Here is a 23432-nt window from a genome sequence, read left to right on the forward strand (position 1 = left end):
AATTGCTCACGTGAACCGTCCGCGTGCCCATCCCCGAGGTTTGTGTCCAATGTCTTAACCCCTTCCGACCGCCGCCATCGACCTGGGCTATGAGACCTTGGGGATGGATCAACACAAGAGACGGGGTTTGGGGGCTCGGGTGCCCCTGGAGGATTCAGATTCCGTAATGCACAACTTGTCCACCATGGTAACTAGTCACCTCTCTCTGCGCGGAACAGCATACGTAGTAGTGACCCTCGGGAGTTATTCGATTGTACATAGGGCACAAGCGGGCTTAAGTTATGAAAAGCCCTGCCCGGTACCATCCGCGGCCGATTCGGGAACGAGAATGGCCAGGGAAGCCCTTTCGGGCCATGCGTCTCTCCATTCTTCCGCAAGGTAGCCCTCCGGCTCGTCCTCTATCAGGCAAATCAATGGCAACCATTGAACCTTGCCTGTCAACTCATCATCATGCGGCTCGCCTGCCAGACACCGGGGACTCCTTTGTTCCGCTGTTTCGGTCCTTCTGAAGAGCTCCGAGCAGGCACCCCATCGCGCACCGCAGCTACATACTAATACCCCAGTCCCAAGGCCCGTTCCAGCCCACGAGCCCAAGTCATCACTGCGTCCTGTGTACTATAGAACAAAGGTCACCCTGAACCCATGGTCTCCGCACGTCCGGGAGGCGGCGGACCATCCGTAAGCGATCCCACATGTAGAGCCATCGACGGATGGGATCCCTACTGAATGCGGGAGTGCCGCTATGCAATGATCCATCGAACAGAAGCACAAACATGAGCGAGGTAGTTATCGCGGACCCCGGCGTCCCCAATGTCCGCCCGCCGCCGGTTCGGCGTGGTTGCGTCGAATGAGACGTTGGATCCAGCGACGCGGCGTCCGCGGAGCGAGCGAGCATCGCCGCGGGGGCTTCCCACCGCTTGGGATGGGCTCTGGCGAAGCAAAGGTTTCGGGTGGGCGTCGAGCTCGATTCGTGGCCGTCGTCGTCCGGAACCGCATCGTCGGCCGAATGAGGGCAGGATCTTCATCGAGCCCGTGGCTGGCCGCGAGACACCAGCCCTCGGCATTCCTGCCGCGTCGTAGTTACACCGTTGCCAGGCATGTCGCAACGACAATTCCGTTCCTTCGCCGCGACCGACGTTGTAGGGGAGAGGTGCTGTCCGGCGTGCCATCCTGCCGGTGTGGGGGGGACAGCGTGTCATCTCGGTCCACGCACGACGCATGCCCCAAGGCAAAAATTCTGCCCGGCCGCGTGACCGTGGTGCAGGGTGTATGTCTCGGCGATCAGACCTTGGGATCATCGCGCCCTGGGTAAATTCGTGGTTTGTTATGGCTTTCGCATCCTACAAGCTCCTCGATGCGCCCGTCACTTTTGCGACAACGACGGGCGGTGCCTGGCCGCGGCGCCGTCCAGCGAGCGGAACATGGGCGACATTGCCTGCATCGCGCCGCTGACCGTCAGCTCCGCCGCGTTGTCCGTGACCAGGAGCATCTCGTCGTACGCGTCAACATCGCTCTCGCCGCCGCCGCCCGCCGTAACGATCGTCAATTCGTCCTCGATGCCGGCCTCAAACGCTTCCGCAACGCTCGAATACTTGCTGGCCGCGGGCCACGGCTGAGCCGAGAACGGTGCCTTCTTCTGCGCGGCCTTCTGGGACGGCTTCAGGAGACCCTCGCGCTTCTTCTTGTCGTACCGCCGGATGAGGTTGCGGTCCAAAACGTTTTCGGCCGGCTCCCACGTTGGGTTCTGGTCCGGGGGCCAGTCGCCCTTCCAAAGCACGAGGTATCGGTGCACCCTGACGCCGTCCTGCACGATCCAGTCGTCGGCAAGGAGGTCCTTGACCTCCCATATCTCTCCGGGGTTCGCGGCGGCTTTCTTCTGGAGCCTGGGCTTCTTGGGCGGTTGATTCTGCGCCTCCGAGGTTGACGGGGTGTCGACCCCGTTGGAAGGCGTTTTTCGTTTGGTCGCCGGGGTGGTGGCGGCAGGTACGGGGCTTTGGGCAGGATGCAATAGGCATGCAGATGTCCGCATCGACGGGTTGGATGCGCCGTTGGCCGCCTTGAACGTATGCGCATGGCGGGGGACGGGAGCGGAGGCGTTGGCGGGCTGAGGCGTCCCATGGCTCGACCGAGAAACCCCGCTGTGCATGGATTGGCTTGATGCGCTCCTCGCTCCGAGCGAGGCTCTGGACGTGCTCGGGTCCTGCTGGCTGGATCGCGCCCCGGCGGAATGTAGGCTCTCCGGGCTGCCCGCGTTGCTTGCCGGGGCCGGCGCGGCGGGGGCAGAGCCCTTGGAGACGCGATCCAGGGGAGTAGATGCACGACCGAGCGATGCATCTCGGGCGCATGCCCAAGGCCTCGTTCGCCAAAGCGTCGCGTCGTCGCCGCCGTCTTCCATGGCCAGCGGATCCTCGGATTCCAAGTCATCGTCCGTTGGGTCCTCGTAGTCCGTTCCATCCGACTCGTCTTCGACAGGAAGCCGTAGCTGGCCATCGGGATCCTCGAATTCGGTGTGGCTGTCGCCATCCGTGCCCTCGTCAAACTGTCGTAGGCGGCTCTTCTGCGGCGTGGAAAGCGACGGCCCGGCAGCCTCTTGGGCAAGGAGAAGGGCCTCATCGGCAGAACCTGGAGCTTCCCCCTCTCCCTCCACATGCTCGGCCCAATCCTTGTGCGGTAGGCCGGGCTTCTTCTTGTTCTTCCCAGGACCCGCCCGCGCCGTCTCCGCGAGCTGGCGTGCTTGCTCCTCGGCTCTCTTCTCCGAATCCCGGTATTCCCACTCCTCCATCTCGCGCGGCGACACGTAGTCCAGCGCCTGATGGCATGGCAGCAGCATCTTGACGGTCGGGGCGTCCGTGAAGCCGATGCGGTAGTAGGCCAGGCGGCGGGCGGTCGCCTTCATGTTCTCGTCTGTCTGGAGCACCAGCTTGTCGATGATGTAGGCCGTCGAGTCGCGCGGGGGCGCGAGGGAGATCCGCGGTCGCGGGCCGGAGCCGGGCACATATCGTCCGACGGAATAGATGGGCATTTCGATGGTGGTTCTTGGTGGTTGCCAAGGGCGGGAGCGAACGGCCTCGTCGTCCATGGCGCGGTCGAAAGCGGTCCGGTCGTTGTCAGACGCGACAACGGCCGCCACGCACGCGCGCGATTCCGCGTCGGACAGCGACGGCCGCTACGTCCAAGGAAAACGAAAGGCGAGGGCCATGCGTGGAGATTCGACCAAAAAGACGTGTCCACGCCTCGAAAGCGCAGCATCAGGGAGGTTGGGTACCTGCCCAGGGTGGTGGGATGAAGGGAGGATGGTCAGTTAGGTAGGGAGAGGTTACATAACTCGGTTAATTGAATCAGCTTTGTTCATGGGATTCATCTCATCTACCTAACCAGCATGGTCCAGACCTTCAACCTTAACGAATGGATGAAGAAACACCACCGACATACATGCACGCTTGGTACAGGGCCAAAGCAAAATCAATGAGATCACAAATCAACGTTGAAAGAAAAAAAAAAAAAAAGGAACAAACAGAGGGAACGAGCAGCTCATCACATGTTTTCTTTTTCTTGTAACAACTTCTTCCTGGTACCAAGGCCTATCTACCTAGGTAGGTACCTACTTTTTCGTTCCACGTTCAACCCCGGGTTGACGTAGGTAATTACACTTGTCTTCCATTCATGGGAGGTGTAATTACGATAGTTACCTTATGCCCAGGGACGCGAGGGGACGCCACCGAGCTTCTTATCTCTTTATCGCGTTGAAAATCGAAGCTTCGGCGGGGCTCCACCACAGCTTGCAGCATTTCATCACAACACCTTTCGATCTGCGCAGCTGGTGGACTTTGATTTTGGGCTCTGCAAGCGACAAGAAACTTGGGCATATCCCCCCCATCCGCTCATCCTCTCATCTTCCAGAAAAAAACTGGCCGGGACGACGTCGATTGGCGTTCGCTTCGGTCCCAACCCTTTCCACAGAGATTGATTTGACTCAGCACTTTCGCTAAAAAAGGTCTCTGGCATCATCGCCATCAGCACCCCGCCGCTGCGAACGCCATGATCGTGACGGCAGCCTCGACCATGCTCCGCGCGGGCGCCGGCCGCTCCGCCGGCGCCATCCAACCGGCTCTCCTCCGCACCGCCGCCTGCCCCTACTCGGCCGGCCTCACCCTCTCACCGTTCTCCGCCTCCACCACCACCACCACCACCACCAACCCCTCCAAGCCGTCTCACCCCTCCTCCCGGCGCTCCCTCTCCACCAAGACCACGCCCTCCAGCACCCTCCTTATCACCTACCGGGCCGCCGCCGCCGCCCAGCCGCGCCAACCCTACCAGCTCACCCGCCGCCACACCTCCACCCAGCAGCAGCAGCACCACCACCCCTCCCCCGCCGCCGCCGACTCGTCTCCCGACGCCGCGCGCGACGCCCAAGCCGCCGACGCCGCCGCCAAGGCGGCCCGCGCGGCCCACCCGGAGCAGGTGGCGCTCGACTGGAACACCTTCTTCGCGCTCCGCAAGGCGCGCCGGAGGTGGCAGTCGGCCTTTAGCGTCGTCGGGGCGCTGTCGACGGGGACGGCGGGCGCGCTGGTGCTGAGCACGGGCTCCTTCGACTCGGTCGTCGCCAAGGTGCCGCTGGACCCGCTCTTCACGCTGGGGCTGGCCACGCTGGCGTCGGCGGCGCTCGGCTGGCTCGCCGGGCCGAGCCTGGGCACCGTCGTCTTCAACCTGCTCAAGGGCAAGTACAAGGGCCCCATGGCGGTCAAGGAGAGCGAGTTCTTTGCGAGGATCAAGAAGCACCGCGTGGATCCGAGCGCGAGCTCGGTGCGGAATCCCGGTACGTGGCCGTCCTTTTGTTGCGAGGTGACGTACGCGCGTGACCGGCTGACTGGGTTTTGCAGTGCCCGACTTTTACGGCGAAAAGATCTCGAGCGTGGCCGGCTACAGGCAATGGCTCAAGGATCAGAGGGCGTTCAACCGGAAGAAGGAGGGCTCTCTGCTCCTGTGAGGAGAGGAGGGCTGAAGAGGCGCCGGATGTTTTGATAAGAGGGTAGGGTAGGGTTGTGGTACACTGAACATGGGCGGATTCCTGCGTTGGGGGTTTTTTGTTACTTTCTTTTTTTTTTTCTATCTCGTCGGATTGGCTTTTTCAGGACTCAAGGGTTACGGTGTATCATAGGCCATAAGAGCGTTATCCCAACAGTCCGAAAAAAATAAAATAAAACGTTCCCCCCTTAAGCCTCGGCCAAGCTTGTCTCGGCGTGGTAGTGATCAAGCCTTCCTAGGCAACCCCATCGATCATAGAAAGGGGAAACGAGGGTCAACCTCATCCTTCCACGCCTTCATGCCACCCACGATGTCGACAATCTTTCTCGTCCCGCCATGGTCTAAGCCCAGCTCTTTCAGCTTGGCGACCGTCTCCTGGGAATCGATCCCTCGGCGACAGACCACGTAGATGGGCGCGTCTTTCCCGCTCCCTCGCGCCTCCCGAGGCAGCACGTCCTCCGCCTCGCCCCCGTCCCGCTGGATCTCGGCCGCCTTCATCAGCAGCTTCCCAAACGGCACATTCACCGCGCCCTCGATGCTCCCCAGCGAGAAGTGCTCCCGCTCTCGGATATCCAGCAGCACGTGCGGCGGCAGCTCTTGCTTCCTCCTCGCCGCGTCGTACGCGGCCGCCGTGACGCGCTCCTCGGGCGCCAGGCCGGCGTGGGGAGGGGGCGCGAGCCCCCCGCAAAACTGCACGTAGTCCGGGTTCCCGGAGCGGATCCCCTCCAGCGTCAGCGTCGACCCCTCGCCGCACGCGAAGCAGCTGCGCTTGCGCCCGCCCATCCTGAGCGCGCGGAAGGTGTACGGGCCGATGGCGCTGGCGAGGTCGTACGAGTAGATGAGGAGGTGCGGGTGGGTGAGGTGGCGCTCGGCATCGCTGGCGCCGCTGGCGCCGCTGGCGCCGCGAGCGTCCTGCGGGAGGTGCAGCGCCGACGCGAGGATCTTGATCGCTTCGCCCGCCTGCGCCACGCCCATCATGCCCACGACGGGGCCCATGATGCCTGCCTCGCCGCACGAGAGGTTCGCGCTGGGCGGCGGCGGCTTGCGGAAGCAGCAGCGGTAGCAGGGGGCGCAGGGCCGGTCGACGACGCCTTGCGGGGACGGCGGGCAGTTGAGGACGATGAGCTGGCCGGATGTTTGCACCGACGCGGCCGAGACGAGGGGCTTTTGGAGCAGCACGCAAAGGTCCGAGATGAGGTAGCGCGTGGCTGGGTTGTCGGTGCAGTCGAGGATGAGGTCGTAGCGAGAGAGAATGTCGGCTCCGTTTTGAGCGGTGAGGTGAAAGGGGTGGGCGATGTAGGTGGGCAGGGGGTTGAGGGAACGGAGGTGGGTGATGAGGCTGTCGACCTTGGCCATGCCTATGCGAGAGGTGGCGTGGGCGACCTGCCGGTGGAGGTTGGATGGTTCAACAACGTCGCCGTCCACGATCCCGATGGTGCCTATCCCGGCGCCGGCGATGTACTGGGCGGCCGGGCAGCCGAGGCCGCCGGCGCCGATGATGAGGACGCTGGAGTTGATGAGGCGTAGCTGGCCTGGGATCGGCGGTTCGTTAGGGCAGCAGTGCCTTGGCCTCGGAACCGGAGCCGCTCACCGTGTTTGCCCATGCCGGGAACAATCATCTGGCGAGAGTACCTCTCAAACTCTTCGTCCGTCAGCCGCCGGTCGGACCCGTTGGGAACGCCATTCTTTGGTCGACTGGACGCGACATTGCTCTTGTCCTGGATGGCTTCCCTCGTGTCTCCCTCCATCGTGTTTGGTTTGGTTTTATTTGGTAGGCCTGCGTGAGCGAGCGCTGTAGATCGTGTAAAAGGTGGCTTGCCGGAGTCCCCCTCCCGCCCGTCGCAGAGTTGCCGTTCAAGTCAATCAATGCAATCTTTCTCGTTGTGCTGTCTCCTGACTTTATTAGAGCAAAAAAAAAAAAAAGAGGAAAAAAAGGATTCAAGTCCTTTGATATAGTCACACCCCAAAGATCCCCCGAGAGAGACATTCTCTACCCCTGTTCGCAGTGGTCAAGTCGGGAAGCTCAATGTCCTTCGCATCGATCCGATGGACCACCATGATGCCAAGACAACTGCCCCTCCCCCACTTCTGCTTCTGTGCTATAACAACTATGTACGCAGTAACAGTACTATATGTACACGGTACGTACGGTAGTAAGTCTCCGGGCAGGATCCCGGTCGTCTTGGCGCAGATCATGGTCCAACTCGAGCAGGCGGTGAGCGAGGGGTCCACTAAAAAGTCCGTTGCGACGGCGGCAACCAGGAACTCTCATATCTTCCAGCTTGCGTATCCATCCACCTCTCTGGCTCCAAGACGCTCAAGAAGCCGGCCACCTATTCTGCCTCGCACGATCCCTCACCTAACCACAACGCTTGGCTCAATAGGTGGCTCAATTCAAATCAGAACCCTCACACGTCAGCCATGGTACGCTTTCATCCTCTCCCCCCACCCCGGTGACCTCCTCGCTTCCCCGTACGACCATGCCTTCCCGCCGCCAACCACCCCTACGAACATCGCCTCCCCCTCTCTCCCCGCCATGACGCTGGCCCAACCTGGCTAACCTACGCTCCCCAGGCCCCCACCGCCCCCGGCAAGCGCCTCACCGCGCGCCAAAAGGCCCGCGCCCGCCTCGCCGACCCCCTCCTCCCGCGCAAGCTGCACCGCGAAGACAACGTGGTGGTCGACTCCTTCATCAACTCGAAGCGCGACAAGCGGCTCATCAAGCACTCGGCCTTTGTCTCCAAGGTGGCCGAGTCGGCCAGCGTCGCCGGAAGCAAGGGCAAGGGCAAGAGCAAGAGCAAGAGCGGCGGCGTGTCCAAATCCTCCGGGCCGGCCAAGAAGCGGAGGCGGCCCAGCAAGAAGCTCGTCGCGACGCTCGAGTCGCTCGAGGACGCGCTCGACGACATACGCGCCGAGATGGCCGACGACGAAGCCTCGGGCAGGGTGATGGACGCGGAGCAGGCCCGGCAGGGCAAGGTGCGGCACAAGAGCCTCAAGACCCGGCCGGGCGCGCTCAAGAAGAAGGAGAAGCTCGTCAAGGGCGAGATCGAGAGGTTCCGGGTGAACCTGGCCCAGCTGGCCAACATCTCCAGCGCGTCGGCTGCCGCCGGCAGCACCGGCTCCGCAAAGGCGACGGCGGCGCAGGGGTCCCGCTCCGCGCAGAACCAGCAAGCCGGGGAGGAGATGGATACGGCGGGAGGAAACCAAGAGCAGGGACAGGCACAGGCACAGGCCACGTCGAGCAGGTGGGCGGCGCTGAGGAGCTTCATCTCGGCGACCATGGAGCAGAATCCCGCTTTCTTGAGCAGCAACCAGACATGAATTCCACGGGTTTGTCTTCGCTACGGGCAACGGCCATGTTTCATGCAAGAAGCAAAATGCTGTCGCTGGCATTACAAGGTAGTGTAGCGTAAGGACCACTGCATCGCCGCACCCATCCGCTCCCGCCCATGGCTCTCCTCCTACCTGCATTGCTTCCGTTGTCTTCCAACCCCGACAGACACCCTCATCCTTCCACGCCCATCCTGCCGTCCCATCAAAGGCGGCGTAGAAACAAGAATTCTCAAACACACCCAACGCCACCGGCTTGCCCCTACCTAAACGCCTTGCCCACGTGTTTCGAGGGAAACAGTCTTGTGATGACTCGTAACCTTGCAACGTAATCCCTTCAACCTGGATCCCATCTTTGAACCTTGCAACGCCGACCGAACCCGTGCACCGTCGTCATTCCCCATGACGACATCCCGCATCCGCAGCTGGCTGTCCGTTTCAATCTCCCCTCCCTCCCCCCCCACGGCGGCTACTAGTCGATCCGTGGCGGGTCATTCGGCGACCCGGAAAACGGGCTGGCGCTGCGCCGCCTCTCGCCCTCCTTGCGTAGCGACTCGATGATACGCAGCATCTCCTTTCTGCCGCCGCGGCTATCAATCATCTTGCCCGACATGGACATGGAGACTTTCTCGTCGTGGCTGGCGTTGAGCAGGCGCTTGACGAGCAGGTGGCGCATGAGGATGCAGACAAAGACGCCGCAGTCCTTGCCGTTCTCCTGCTGCGGCGTGTCCTCGAGCTGGTGAAACCGCAGCTGCAGGTTGAGCACCCAGCCGAGGCGATCGACCGCACGCCGGGCCGCCGAGAAGTTGGACCCGCCGAGCGAGTCGTAGTGGAAGGCGACGCGATCGATGACCGAGACGAGCAGCAACGACCAGTGGCTCCCACTATCGGCGTTCCACCGGTCCCGGCTGTCGCTTATGGGGACGAAGATGTGGGTGACGCGGCGGAAGTCGGGCAGGGCGGCCATGTCGTTTTTGAGGTCCGTCGTTTGGAGCAGGAGGTGAGAGATGACGGGCCGGAGGAGTACGATGCGGGCCTGGGGGTACTTGGGCAGTATCTCGCGCTCGAGCCATTCTTCCCAAAATGCGATGGCCTGCGCGGGTGGGTGTTAGCTGACCGCAAGTCCCATGGCAGCGGGAGAGGGGGCGGGTGCAGAGACCCAAGACATGTACATTGGAGACATACGCTATCCGTGAGCCAGTCGTGTTTAAGCGCCTTGATGTCCTCGGTGTCTAGGCGGATGTCATAGTCTGACCAGGAGGAATCCGTCAACATGGGAGGGGTCAGAAGAGGCTCGGGTCGGGTTAGGCAGGCTTACAGGATAGGTACGGCCGCGGTGCAGAGGCGCTGAGCTGTTCTTCAGGGTCAGCATCGCAATCTGAGCACGAATCCAGCTAGACATCCAAGGCGGGCGGTCGACCGGCCGATGTACAAGACAATCGGACGAACGGCCTCTCTCAAGGAAAACTCCCAAGACAACGACAGGAGCACGAGTCCTTCAGCCAAGCTTCCTCCCAGCGCATCCCTCCTCGACCGGACCCTGGAGGGATAGCAATGGAGCAAATGGACCCGACCTCCCCGCAGAGCGCCACGAAGGATTCCGGCGGAGAAAGTGGTGTCTTACGCTGTCACCAAAATGCCGAGCCATGCTGTCCCTGAACCGCATTTTCGTGGCAAGCCGCTGAGCGTCAAATCGGACCGGCGGCAGTCGAGGGATCGCAAGGTACGAGAGGCGTGGGAGCTGGGGACGGCAAGCTCGCCACCAAGCCGAGGCCACCAAAGCTGCGGATGCTCGTGGCTTCGGGCCTTCGGCGGACGGGAGTTTTGTTCGCTGCTTGGCAACGGTCCAAGTGCGGCGCGCGGTTCAATCCGGCACCGTGCTGGGGTCAGAGGTTTCAACGCCCCGAGAGGCGAAAAAGCGAAATGCGCAAGGAGTCCCGCGGGGAACGATGACGCCGCGATGGGATTGCGGCGAGCTGATGGATGGAAGGTCGTCAGAACCAAAAAAAAGTTTGAACGACCTGCGAGGGGAGGAAGGCAGCCGAGGCCAAGGCAGCACACAGCTTGGAGGGAAGGAAGAAGGAAACGAGGCTTTCAACCTCTTGCCGGCACGGGACCTGACGGAGAAGAGTCAGCGGGCAACGAGGCCATGGAACGGAACGGTCCCACAACCGAGCGGGCCTGACGTCTTGGCATTGTGGCTGCGTGCCGGGCATTGAGCTTTCTGTATGGCCTCTTCAGCGAAACGGTGCGGGTCCCGGTTGACGAAGCATTTCTTTGCATGCGTCATGTCATTTTCCCCAAGACCAACGTTTCATTACCACAGACGGCGGGAAGGACAAATCATTCATCGCATCCTCCCTCAAGACCCAAAAACCACCAGGGGTAACACATCGCAAAGAAAAAAAAAAAAAAAGAACAAGCATCTCATTGTCCACTATGCATCATCATCATCATCGTCATCATCATAAGGACGATGATCATTCTATTTTTCTCCTCCTCTCCCGTTTCCACTCCATCACAGGTACGAAGCCTCAACGAGGAACGCCAGGGTGAAGTTGGTGTGCCTCGTCACGGTGTTCCACTGGACCTTGTCATACGTCTGCGAACCCCGTTAGCCGCCATTGCATCATCCTTTTCGAAACCAAGGAAGCAAAACTTACATCCTGGGCCGAGTGAATAAAGTTGGCACTGGTCGCCATCTTCTCGTCGCCCACGTACGCGGCAGGGAAGCCGTTGCTCCGGGCCGAGGCGTGGTCGGAGCAGCCATAGCCGCACGACGAGGTCGCGGGGGCGGCGACGTAGGCGGTGGCGATCACCTTGACGTAGTTGGACAGCGACGAGTCGACGTAGTCGGTGTAGATGGTGAGCTTGCCGCTGGGCGAGTAGCCGGCCATGTCCTGGTTGAGGAACGCCAGGACGCTCTTCCTCGCCGACTTGTAGTTGGAGAAGACGGCGGCGGAGCCGAGAAGGCCGCCCTCCTCGCCCGAGTAGAAGTGGAACTCGAGGGTGTTCTTGGGCGTGAACTTGGCGTTGGCCAGGACGCGAAGGGCCTCGAGGACGACGATGGTGCCGGAGCCGTTGTCCTCGGCGCCGGGGGCGCGGGCCGAGGTGGAGCCGGCGGTGCTGTCAAAGTGAGCACCGGCAATGACCAGGTCGGTGGTGTTGCCCGGGATCTTGGCGATGATGGAGGGCTGGTTGTACGAGTGGGTGAACTTGGTCACGGTGATGGCCGGGTTGGCGGCGGCGACCGACTTGACCGTGTTGAAAAGCCAGTCCGACGACTGGGTACCGTAGCTGCTGCGGTAGTGGCGGTTGTGGAAGCTGGGGACCGAGGTGTTAGCCGAGCTGGGGGAAACCCCTGGCCAGCCGCGACGAAAAGAACAAGACTCACTTGGTGAGGCTCCTGAGCCAGCTCTGTTGGTTGGCGTTGCTGATCTGGGAGATCAGGGGGTTGGCAACCGACTGCTTGCTGGCGCGGGTCGGGTAGGTGACAGCCCGAGCGGCGATGGGGGCCTCGGAGTCAGGGGTGGACAGAGCGGCCAGGACCTCCGGATCCTACCGTTGCGAGTCAGACGGGCGCTGAGACGTCTTTTTTTCGGAGAGGTGGGGGGGAAGGGAAGGGGGAACTTACGGTGATGTCGGTGATGTCGATGAAGTGCTTGCCCTTGGCCGTGTACTCGGTGAACTTCTGCTCCTCTGTCACCCACACGCCGGGGTCTTCAGGCGACGTCTTGATGAGCCGGAGCTCAGAGGCGGTCGTATCCGCCACCGCAGCAGGGGCGGCGGCGGCGAGACACGCCGAACCGGCAAGGAGCGAGACGAACTTCTGGAGATGCATGGTGGCTGGCAGGCTCGGGATGAGGAGGAGGAGATGAGACGACCCGGTCGAGAGAAGAGGGTTCCGATGAGGGACCTCCTCGATGGCCTTAAATACGTGAGCCCGTTCGACATGCTCAGCATCCCCCGCGGCCCCATCGACTTGACGCCTCCGTCCTCGCACCGCCCTCGCACCGCCGGAGGTCGCTCATCACGGCAGCAAGTTCAGCGCCAAGCCAAAGGCGTAAGGACGCGGGCACGCGCGCGGATGTCCCGAACAAGAAGCTTGGGCCATCGCGTGGGTTGCGGGCGGGCGGCGAGGCCTGGAACAGGCAGGTCCCGTCGTGATAAGTCCCGATGTGGGGAGACGGGGCCGCGTTATGCGGCGCCTCGTTGCGACCTTGGGCCCTGGCGAGCTTCTGAATCCGATCTAGCCTCCAGAAGGGCTCCGTGCTTAGTGCGTCTGAGATCGCCAGCACGCCTGCCTCCCCCCCACATTCACAAGCATCTCCTATACTATCATCGCTATGCGGAGGGGGAAGGGGGGAATAGCCGGCGGAACATGCCACGAAACCGTTGCACAAACGCGATGGCGATAACCTCTGGCACGATGGCGATAAACACCTTGGGCGGGTTGACCTTCTCTAAGGAGGACCGCGAGAGAGCAAGATTTGTTGCATCGGTTGGGTCGATTCGAAAGTCTTCCCAGCATTGTAGCATCGCCGGTGTATACGATAGGTCTACCATACAATCATGTATGGCTTCGCGCGACGAGACGCGGCAGCATGGCCGCATATCCGGGGAGATGGATGAAGTTGGTGGACAGCCCAGCCGTCCGCCGGGGATCCCGGCAGTTGTTAACCTTTTTTGACGGCGCGGCGCCGAAACGCTTGGGTAGCCGGGGAGCGCGGTGGGTCCATCTGGGGTTACATAATGCTCTCAACTCCCAACGTCAGGCTAACAGTTAAGAATTATGACGGTCGGTTGACTATGAGGTAGGGACCTGCTAATACGTAGGCATCTTTCAAGACCGCATCACCACCCCAGCAGCCAGACATGAGCGTCCTCTGGAACCAGAGTCATAATAGCTATCGCTCAAGAAACGCGCAAGTCTCGGGTTGAAAACTAGTACAAATCACAGACGCCTGGGTTGTCAACCGAGAGTAGGCTGAGCGATTCTGATCCTGAATCATCAGAGCGGTTGATGGAAATGAAAAAGCAATGCCGATATATCGAGGCCAGGTTGCTCTTCTTTGTCATAACCCCTTTGCATCAGTTGTAGCATTCTGTCCCTGCTTTTTCTTTTCCCAGTCACACCCACTCACCCACGTTGCCAAAATGAGAGAAAGTTGATTGAATTGCCTGCTGCGTTGCGTCAGTTGATCCTAACGCCATGGCAAGATCAAAAGGCCATTGTGCGTTCAGAGTCTGGGCTTTGAGTCCAAGCTCAAGCCGGGGAGCGAACCCTCACCTGAACTCTGAGCTTGAGTCCCGAACCCAAGGTTCTGGAACCTTTAGGCTTCCCTTCCTGTACCTACCTACGTAGACCCTTCCATCTCTCTCTCTTGATTCCTCAAGTCCCTCGCCGCCCGGTCAACACTTCTAGCTGGACCTTTGTTTCTGCCACCGATCAATGAACCGCCCTCCTGGACAGCAAGTCACAGCAATCTAACAATGACCCGACACATTGTTTCCATCGTCACAGCCGCTCGTTCTTGCAGCACGGCTGTTCGTCAGTATTCATTCAACAACCTCGCTGCGGCAGCCGTGAGGGAGCGTTCCGTGATGATTCCGCCCGCCGACAAGTGAGCCGAAACCAATCGCTCAACCTCCATGATCTTTCCTCAGCAGAATTTCTTCTGCTTACGATCCGACGGACTCTCTAACGAATCGGTTTTTTTTCCTGAATGTTTTTAGAGCCTCCACCACCTCCGTTGACAACAAACCGGGCAACCGCAAACCCGCCCCAGAGCCCGACACGCCAGCCACCTCTCCCCTTCATGGCCAGCAGCAGAAGCAGCCAAAGACACACGAGACCAAGGCCGAGCGGTCCCTCATGACCCGTCTCAACACCCCCCTCGCCCCCAGCCAGCCTTTCGCCACGACCACCGCGGCTGCTACTGCTATCAAGACCAAGACCAAGACGGCCTCGCCCAAGCCCAACACGGCAGCCCTGTGCAAGGCCCCAACCCACGACCCCCTCCCATGGCTGCCCCTGCGCGAATCCTACTGGAGTTCTGAACCTGCCCAGCCTGAGACGGACCTGGCAACCGCGTGCAGGGAAGCCTACCGGCGTCAGGCGCCCCTGTTTCTGGGCGGGTGGCCGTTTTACCACTAGGCTCCGTCGTGGACTGGAGCTTGGGTCTGGCGGGAGAGGCAGATTGGAGTCCTCCCCTTGGCTGATTCGGAGGTATTGGTGTCTTCCTTTCCATGCATTGAGGTGCTTCGGATGCCCAAAATTGGCCCCTTGTTTCGGTTGGCGTCCAGGGAGTGGGAAAGGTAGGAAAACCAAAGGAGAAAGCATTGATCTGGTCATGGACTTGAAGGTGTTATTACCCGACAAGGAGTTGGGAGGGATGTGGCATTCTCTCCGGAAGGAATGGCTTGTTAGTAGATCGTAATAACCATCTTGCAAAAATAGCCCCTCCATCGCATCTTTGTGTCCTCCTTGACCTTCAACGATCGATATGAACCCTTATGCTACCTTCAACAAGTATTACATCCTCCTATCGTGCAGATCAAACAAGCCCAGCAGCGCTTGGTCCACAAGTCTGCCAAGTTCCACGCATCGTGATTCTTCCAGTGAATTGTTAGCAAATCATTATTGCCCTCCACCCCCAACCTCGCTCTCATCTCGGGCTCTATTGGGGCATCCTAGTCTGAGCTCTACTTCCCATCGCCCTTCAGGGAGTCAAGGATTCCGTCAAGGAGCACCTCAAGAGCTTCGTCGGCATTCTGGACTTTTTTGACTGATTTCTGCGGTGCTTTCTCTTCCTGCTCCGCATCCACCTTGATCTCGCTGTTGAGGCATTCCCGGATGAACCCATCCACTTCAGAGACAGCCTTTTCCAAGCCATCCGGGGACTGGTCGCCCAATCCCTGGGAAGCCTTCATCAACCGCAGCTGATAGGAGTGCTGGAGCTCATCGGGGTCGGGCCTGTTGAGCCTGTCGCCATCTGGTAGCTCGGTTCCGCCGCCGCAGAGTCTTTCACGACATAACTGAGCGACAGCATCCAGCTTCTGAGTCAAGGCAGGCCGCGTGAGGACATCTGCAGTGCGGATGATGTCCATATCTCGAATGTTTTCAACAAGGACCGCAAGATCCTGCTTGGCGCTAGACAAGACCGAGAACAAAGCTTGAGAGGCACTCCGAAGCGCCGCAAGGACGCCGTTCTGTTCCTGGTCGTGGCGCGCACTCAGGTTCTGAAGAAGCCTCGTCGCACTCTCTCGATAGTCTGCGGCGATTTCTCGAACCACATCTTCCTTGGGCTTGAGAGAACGGTGCAGCAGCTGAAGAGGGTTGAGGTCAGCCAAACGAAAATACATTCTTGTCATGAACGAGGCCCTACCTTGACAATTCGGTGCAGGATGGCTGGAAGAGACTCCTCCTCAGTTACCTGCTTCCAGACGTTCCGAGGATTCGACTCTGCATCCTCAGGGGAGCGTTCCTGTCCATGGAGGTGCTGCTGGGAGGCTGCCATGCGATGCTGGTCCTGGATGAGAAACACGTCCCGAGTTGCGGGGGGCAGTTGGCCGTCAGTCTGGTGCCGACGGTTCATCCGGGGGTTATCGTCTGCCTTGCAGGTCTGGAATGATGGAGGCGTTGTCAAGTCATGCTTTGGGCGAGATTGGAGGGGGGATCGCTCGGCCGGTGCTTCTATGTTGGCTGAGATTTCAACCTCAGGGGCGCTGCTCGAAACCAAGTGTGCTGTGTCCTGGTCCACAAACATCGGCGACGTCGAAGGTTCCGTGATGTTGAAGCTGGAAAGTTTGTGAGAAGACGCCTGGGAAGGCGGCAACTGCAGTGGGATATCGGAACCGGACGGCCTCTGCGTCCTAGCGCCTGATGAAACCTCGAGGATGCTCGAGGCTGAGTTTTTGTGAGGCGAGATGGTAGCAGTGTAGCGTTCTATGGAAGGTGCAGGACACTCCTCCAACTTTTGCGCAACAACATCCGGCAAAGGCTCTTGGTGGTCCGAAGAGAACACTTCTGGAATGTCAGGTCTTTCTTGCGTTGCAACCTTGTGATCGGGTGGCCGTTCGCCAGTGGCTGGGTTGGGAGGTAGCTCGTCGTGGACGTTCGACGGGTTTGAATCGGAGACCAAGTCTACCACCTCGGGGCTCCTGGCGGCGTCGGAACGGCCGTCTTCAGGCTTCGCTGCGTCTTGCTGAGCTATGATGTCGAGACGCGGCTTCTTTGGAACACGCCTCGGTTTAGCGCGCCGGCTGACAGGGCGAGCCCCTAGGTCCTGCTGCTCGGCCTGGCTCTTGGCAGTCGACGGGAGAGCCGATTGCTTTTCAGAGGAACCGCATCGACGTTCTTCTCTGTCCGTTTCATCATCACCCATACTATAAGGGCTCTTGACACCCCTGTTTTCTCCGTGACGTTGTCGGGTCGTTTTGGGTTGTGACGGGCCGGGCTTTGCCGCTTTCTCTTGCATGGTGCTAGCATTTCTTTTGTTTTTGAACTTGGGCTGCCGGCGAGGTTTGGGACCAGGAGAGTCCTCGGGCGAGTCTCCGCTGTCATGTTCACGCTTGCGCTTGTTCGCCGCAGATGAAGGTTTCCTGGCCCTCGTAGGCCGTGGGAACCCTAGCGGGCTGGACGAGCTTTCGCGTGGGTAAGATGGGCTGTCTGCGCGCGTGGCGTCGAGCACCTTGTCAACAGGATGGGCGTTGGCGGTTGCTGGTTGGCGTTGGGTTATCGGCCTCCCGAATCGTCCCCGTTTTTGGCTGGGCGGCGTTTCTACCAAATCCTTGATCATGTGCGCCAGCGTATCATGCTCCTCTGCCAAATGCCGACCTGGCGTAGGAAGGTATTCCTCATCAAGCATCATGCTGGCAGCAGACACCGAAGGAGCTCGTGGCGTATCCGGCGGGTCCGGCTCGAAGACGGCCCAGACCTCTCTCAGGTCTGCCCGGACGAGGTCGACCGTTGCCGGCTGGGACGAATCACGGATGGACTCCATCGCAGTCCTGTCTTGAGAGCCCTGTCTTGAGAGAAACGAAGGATTTCGCGGCCGTGCTCCGTGCTTCGTGCTCAGCCTGCCTTGTTCACGGGCTGTCAAACTGAAGCAGCAGGGCGCAGTGATGGCGAACGCTCGTGCGCTGGAGGGGGGATCGAACGGTCTCAAGATGATAACTCAGGTAAGGTACGAGAAGTTGAGGCAGGAGCGGCTAGAGCCAGGCAGCATCAAGCCTGCAAGCATATCAATTCAGGAAACATGCAACTGTCATGCATGCCTGAGAGAAATCGCAATTGCCCTAGGGTCCGGTCGTGCTTGCCTCATTCATGGAGGCCACATGTCGAGATGCAAGAGTTCACCGGGCAAGTCACTCATGGTGCACCTTCTTGCTCAAGTCTCATTCCGGTTGCCTAAAGACAAGACGCCCTGCCTGCCTGGTTCGAACTGATGAGCGTAAAAATGCACCACGCTCCTGCGGTGTACACAGTACGTCATGAATGGTATTTCCTTTCAACTCGGCCATGGTCCTCAGGATATTCTCCGAACCGACAGTTCCCGGCGGGGGGCCGTCGTGGGCATTGAACAGAACAGGACCACGGCGATAGGTCGGTAGATGCAGTGCACTGCATGCATTAGACTTGGACTCTTTCGGGGGCTTTTCTCTTCTTTTAATTCCTTTTTTTCTTTTTTTTAAAAAAAATAATCGGACGTTTATCATCAACGGGTTGGGCCGTCCAGGGGTGCCGGCGATGCGATCGGAGCCGGGACAACCACGGGGCCTTTTCTCGGACCCACCGCGCGGACCCGAGTCCGAACCAGGCTACGAGTCTGGGCATGGATTCGTCACGCTTCGGCGGGCCTTTTGGACCCCGGACCTACCAGGGGGCGACAGCTCTACATACTTAAAGCCTCCCGCGATTTCTCCGTTCTGCGCCGGGAGTGCGACTACCCACCCCCCCCACGCTGCCCAACGCACACGCTCCGGCGCAGCACCATCATGTCAACCAAAACCCCGGCCCCGTTGGCCTCGGCGCCCGCCGAGCCCGGCTCCAAATCCAACGACGACACGGCCGTCTGGAGCCTCAAGCACATCCAGGTTTTGTGGTCGTGGGCCGCCCGTCCCAAGCCTGCGCAGCCCAAATACCCGCCCATCGCATCCATCCCGCGCACGTCGGCCGACCGCCTCCGCGAGCCCGACGTCGCGCCGACCCCGTTCCCGGCCGAGCCCATCCGCGCCAGCGACGTTTGCCAAGATGCGCCGGCCAAGCCCAAGACGGTGCTCTACCTCGCCTACGGCTCCAACATGGCGGCCGAAACCTTTCTCGGCATGCGCGGCATCCGGCCCCTGAGCCAGGTCAACGTCTCGGCTCCGTCGCTCGAGCTGACCTTTGATCTCCCGGGCATCCCGTACCGCGAGCCGTGCTTTGCCAACACGGCCATGCGCAAGGTCCCCGGCAAGAAGCCGCCGTTCGACCCGCCGGAGCTGCCCCCGGGCATCCCCGGCCGCCCGCCGCGCCAAGACGGCCCCGGCGCCGAACCCTCCGACTCCTCCTCGGCCACCGCCGCCGCCGCCGCCGGCAGCATCGGCCGACGCGACGAGAAAGGCGACCCGGTCTGGACCCAGGGCCTCTACGGCGTCGTCTACGAGGTGACGCCCGAGGACTACGCGCGCATCATGGCCACCGAGGGCGGCGGCGCGAGCTACCACGACATTCTTGTCCCCTGCTTTCCCCTGCCCCCGAGCGTCAGCGTCCCCGAGCACCCGCCCGCCTGGCCGCCTGCCCCCTTCCTGGCGCACACCCTTTACGCGCCGCGCCTCCCGGACTCTGATTCCTCCTCCTCCTCCACCGCCGCCGCCGCCGGCACAAACCCTGCCGGGAACATTTCTCTGCCCGGCTTCCTCCGGCGCCTGTTCCTCCCCGCCCGCCGCCCCGAAGGCGCCCAGGCCCAGCCCTCGCTGCGGTACCTCAACCTCCTCCGCACCGGGGCGCGCGAGCACGAGCTCCCCGCCGCGTACCAGGCCTACCTGGGGCGGCTCCGGCCGTACCGCGCAACGACCCGGGGGCAGCGGCTCGGGCAGGTGCTGTTTCTGGGCTTCTGGCTGCCGCCACTCGTGGCCGTCATGGCGGGCTCGCGTCTCCTTGCCGACGAGCGCGGGCGGGCGCCCGGGTGGCTCGTGGCAGCGTCGACGTGCGTGTTCAACCTGATCTGGAAGAGCTACGACGCCGTGGGGAAGGGCATCTTTGGGGATGGGGAACGGTGCGTGGAGGAGGAAGGGGAGGAGGGAGAGGAAGGAGGGAACGACGAAAAGGCCGGGGTGGCGGTCGGGAGCGTGAAAAACAGGCGAAGGAGCTTTGCAAGCGGGCTGAGAGGCGTGGGAGAGGTGGCTGACGAGGAAAAGGTGGCTTTGCTGGAGGAGCATCGGGGAGGATGATGAGCAAGAGGAGGAGAGGGTTGCGGCGTGCGTGGGAGCTTTTTTGGCATCTGTTTCTCAGGAGGGTCGGGTCGGCCCATGGGCCATCATCATCATCATCATCGCTTTGCATACCAGAGCCAACGTAGAAACTCGATTTTGATCTAGAAACAACCATGGTTCATTTTTCATTATGCTAGGACGGCGGGTCGTGCGTAAGGACGATGCCCGCCGCGATTGTAAAATGCCGTTCGTTTCCTTGGGGGGGTCTACCGCGATGCCTTTGACTCTTTTTTTTTTTTGTTTTGCCTCTACTCTATGCTGTTTTACACACGATACACGCTCGCTCGCACTACCGCCGGAAGAGCGAGGGGATATCCTCGACGGCAAAGGTCCCGTCGACGATGCCCTCGACGGCCTTGAAGAGCGGGTAGCGGTCCTCGACGCCGCGCTTCCGCAGGAAGCTCATGACCTCCTTGGTGGTGGAGATGCCCTGCAGCTTCTGGCCGTTGAGCTCGGTGCGCTCAATGTCGTAGAGCGAGACGCCGCGCTCGGCGGCCAGCTTGGAGTAGCGCCAGTTGCGGGCCGAGGTGCAGCTGACGATCATGTCGCTCCAGCCGGCGCTCTCCCAAAAGGTCATCTCGCGGATGGTCTCGGGGAACCAGTCCTGGCAGAACTGGATCGTCTCGAGCATGCCGCGGCGCATGACGGCCGTCTTGGCCGTCATGTTCCAGCCGTGGCCCTCGATGAAGCCGCAGGCCAGCGCGACGATGTTCTTGAGGGCGCCGGCCAGGGAGACGCCGACCACGTCCGACACCATGGTGACGGTGAAGTAGGGCCGGTCGAAGAGGCTGTGCAGCACGTCGTGGGAGACGGGCGGGTAGTCGAGCGGGACGGGGGTCAGCGGGACCTTGCAGGCCTGGCCGCGGGCGTCGAGGTGGGGCTGCGCGTAGCAGCCGTCGATGGGGGCGCCGTTGCCGTCGCGCTTGTCGCAGGGCGGGGTGTTGTAGGCGATGGTGGTCTCGCACCACAGCTCGTTGGCGATCTCGTTGGCGATGTTGGCGCCGCTCAGGGCGCCGCAGTAGATGCCGAGGGTCTCGCCGATGTACTCGCAGATGAGCTCGACCTTGTCCTCGGTCACGGTGACGCCCTTGATGCAGCTGATGCCGCGGGCGTAGGGCAGGATGCGGCCCTGGATCTGGCGGCAGACGTTGCCGATGAACTCGTGCGGCAGGTTGAAGATGAGGATGGAGGCGTCGCGCACGGCGTCGACCAGCGAGGGGTTGGCGACGACGTTGCTCGGGAGGGCGATCTTGGGCAGGTACTTGACGTTCTCGTGGTACGTGTTGATGACGTGGGTGAGCTTCTGCGGGGCGTCGCCGACGGCCGCGTCGTAGTGGGGCGACGTGGAGGGTATCACCACCTGCTCCTCGTACACCCACATCTGCACCTCCTCCTCGAACAGGTCCGAGTGTATCCGCGTGTTCTCGGCGACGAGCTTGGCGACCGTGGTGCCCCAGTTGCCCGACCCGACGACCGTCACCTTGTGCTTGCGCCGCGGGGCGGCCGAGCCGGCGGGGGGCGCCATGGTGGACGACAGGCGTTGGCGGGGGAAGGCGGGGCGGGGGCAGGGAGGCTTGCAAGAGGGCTGCGGGCGGCGAGGGCGCTCCGGGTCGGGGTTGGGTGCGTCGAGGCGGCCGGACGAGCGGCGAGAGCCAAGGTGCGACGAGGCGAGAGGGATGGGTGGGAGGATGCGAGGGCCGAAGAGGAGGACGAGGACGACGACGACGACGAGGACGAGGACGGGGGCCAACAAGGACGAGGACGGCAAGGTCCAGCGGGCGTCGATGGCGGGCGTGGGAACGTGCAGCTTGCTGAGTGGACACGGCTCCGGTGGGAACGGGTCCAGGTCGCGGCGGTGCTGGTGGGCCAGAAAACGGTCCCGTTAGCGCTAACGGTAGGCGGTGACAGTGGCGGCGACGGGCGTGGGCGTGGGAGCGGGCGCAGGCGTTGGGGCGGGCGTGGGCGTGCTGAGAAGGGACGAGGGAGAAACGAGAGGGGCGGTAGAACGGGTCGAGATGCGCCGGGAAGGGGAAGAGCAGATCGGGCTCTCGTTCCTTTATAGTACGGCGAGAAGGAGGAGAAGGAGGAGGAGGAGGAAGAAGAAGAAGAGGATGGCAGGATCGACACGCCCAGAACCCGGTTGCTGAGCCGGTGCATGCCTGGGGCCATGTTGCCCAATGCGAAATGCACACACACTCACACACAAGGCAAAACACAAAACACACACACACACACACACGCACGCGCGCACACACCCGCCTGGGCCTTCCTGCTCGTGGTTTTCGTGAGTTCGAGACCCCCTCTCCCGCCCCTCCCGGAGGCCCTGAGGTGGCCCAGGTACCGGGCCCTAGTCCAGCGTCGCTTTTTCTCTCCAATCCCGTTGGCCCGTTGGATCAACCCCTTGCGTCATGGGCTGTTCTGGGCTTGGAAGCTCGAAATGACCGCCTTCTATTTTGGTGCCAGTGCACCGCGACACATGGCCCAGCATGTGCCTCCCGCCGAGGCCCAGGCCCTCGGAATGCCCGCCCGCCGAGGCCGTGGATCTGCCAAGACCCGGAAACCACCGAGCTACATGTCACGGGTTTCGATGGCCTTCTTTGTGAGCAAACAGAAAAGCACCCAGCCCGCCCGGCCGATGCCAAGCCGCGGGAGCTCCCTGGCTTCCTCGCTGCCCGTCAATCGACCATCGACGTGTCATCCCGAGGCTGGTGCCGGTTGTGGGATTGCGTTGGGATTGCGTTGCCCTGTCTTTGCCTTCCCGGCCCTGGCTCTTCTCGCAGCCGCCCCCGGGGATGCTCAAGTCGCCTCGGCTGACTTTTTTTTTCTGGTTTGCCGATGATGCTCATTTACCGTTATCAACCACACCGAGGCTTGCTACGTACATGACGCATCTGTCGGCTGCGCTGCGCGTGCTATCGGATGATCCCAGGGCTCCTTCCCGCGCTGCTGCATTCCGCGGCGCCCGATAACTATAGCACGCGGTCGCTGGCGCTCCTGGCAGTGATGTCACCCTGCAGCAGGGTCGCCGCTTGGCGGGGGTGGCTGTCCTGATATCTCGGCCGCAGGGAAGGGAGCCGAAGGGATCAGAGGGCGAGGGAGCGGCCAGCTGAGCAAACAACGGCGGTTGGCCTCTTGTCGCATCAGCACGCATCAAGAAATCGTCATCACAAGAAGCGGACTCAACCCCCGGGCAACGATAAGCAACGATGCAGAGAAGATGCTGTCTGAGACCTTGGCGAATCGGCTCCTTTTTTCCCCTCTCTTGCTGATGTGCTGCTCCCGACAGCGTTGTGCTACGCCATGTGCTTGTGCTGTAATAGCGTGTACACAACACAGTAGTTACACGAGCGGAAAGCTGGACCATTGGCATGAGAAGGGGCCCCTCGGGACCCAACATGCTTCCGCCGCGGCCCGGCCAGGCTCTCTCGCGCCAGCGATGCTGCCGATAGGCTCCATGCGCAGCACTAGCAGCAACGTTCTTCTATGCAGTAGCTTGTTATCGCTTGTGCAATGACAACAACGCCGAGAGAGAGCCGAGCCATATCTGTGTGTGCTTCGTTACCGTGTATATGGACTCGGAGGCAACCTTTGGGATCGCT

General features: G+C 61.3%; 8 protein-coding genes across 8 annotated transcripts; 3 read left to right on the forward strand and 5 right to left on the reverse strand.

Moving 5' to 3' along the window:
• Positions 1–1363: 1363 nt before the first annotated feature.
• Positions 1364–3079, reverse strand: VTJ83DRAFT_792 (uncharacterized protein; the record flags this gene model as incomplete). The annotated part of the gene is made up of 1 exon (XM_071014474.1): positions 1364–3079. One exon carries the CDS (start codon positions 3077–3079, stop codon positions 1364–1366), a length of 1716 nt encoding a protein of 571 aa, XP_070870145.1.
• Positions 3080–4038: 959 nt separating this feature from the next.
• Positions 4039–4987, forward strand: VTJ83DRAFT_793 (uncharacterized protein; the record flags this gene model as incomplete). The annotated part of the gene is made up of 2 exons (XM_071014475.1): positions 4039–4816; positions 4881–4987. 2 exons carry the CDS (start codon positions 4039–4041, stop codon positions 4985–4987), a joined length of 885 nt encoding a protein of 294 aa, XP_070870146.1.
• A 290-nt stretch (positions 4988–5277) lies between these two features.
• Positions 5278–6773, reverse strand: VTJ83DRAFT_794 (uncharacterized protein; the record flags this gene model as incomplete). Its single annotated transcript, XM_071014476.1, has 2 exons — positions 5278–6557; positions 6617–6773. 2 exons carry the CDS (start codon positions 6771–6773, stop codon positions 5278–5280), a joined length of 1437 nt encoding a protein of 478 aa, XP_070870147.1.
• A 673-nt stretch (positions 6774–7446) lies between these two features.
• Positions 7447–8346, forward strand: VTJ83DRAFT_795 (uncharacterized protein; the record flags this gene model as incomplete). Its single annotated transcript, XM_071014477.1, has 2 exons — positions 7447–7449; positions 7600–8346. The coding sequence occupies 2 exons, from the start codon at positions 7447–7449 to the stop codon at positions 8344–8346; spliced, it is 750 nt and encodes a 249-aa protein (XP_070870148.1).
• A 481-nt stretch (positions 8347–8827) lies between these two features.
• VTJ83DRAFT_796 (uncharacterized protein) lies at positions 8828–10021 on the reverse strand (the record flags this gene model as incomplete). Its single annotated transcript, XM_071014478.1, has 4 exons — positions 8828–9448; positions 9541–9605; positions 9674–9707; positions 9980–10021. The coding sequence occupies 4 exons, from the start codon at positions 10019–10021 to the stop codon at positions 8828–8830; spliced, it is 762 nt and encodes a 253-aa protein (XP_070870149.1).
• Positions 10022–10873: 852 nt separating this feature from the next.
• VTJ83DRAFT_797 (uncharacterized protein) lies at positions 10874–12196 on the reverse strand (the record flags this gene model as incomplete). Its single annotated transcript, XM_071014479.1, has 4 exons — positions 10874–10957; positions 11019–11679; positions 11750–11913; positions 11990–12196. 4 exons carry the CDS (start codon positions 12194–12196, stop codon positions 10874–10876), a joined length of 1116 nt encoding a protein of 371 aa, XP_070870150.1.
• Positions 12197–18354: 6158 nt separating this feature from the next.
• VTJ83DRAFT_798 (uncharacterized protein) lies at positions 18355–19791 on the forward strand (the record flags this gene model as incomplete). Its single annotated transcript, XM_071014480.1, has 1 exon — positions 18355–19791. The coding sequence occupies one exon, from the start codon at positions 18355–18357 to the stop codon at positions 19789–19791; it is 1437 nt and encodes a 478-aa protein (XP_070870151.1).
• A 331-nt stretch (positions 19792–20122) lies between these two features.
• Positions 20123–21358, reverse strand: VTJ83DRAFT_799 (uncharacterized protein; the record flags this gene model as incomplete). The annotated part of the gene is made up of 1 exon (XM_071014481.1): positions 20123–21358. The coding sequence occupies one exon, from the start codon at positions 21356–21358 to the stop codon at positions 20123–20125; it is 1236 nt and encodes a 411-aa protein (XP_070870152.1).
• Between the last annotated feature and the right edge of the window lie 2074 nt (positions 21359–23432).

This window comes from Remersonia thermophila, chromosome 1, assembly GCF_042764415.1.
Source record: "Remersonia thermophila strain ATCC 22073 chromosome 1, whole genome shotgun sequence".
Lineage (NCBI taxonomy): Eukaryota > Fungi > Ascomycota > Sordariomycetes > Sordariales > Chaetomiaceae > Remersonia > Remersonia thermophila.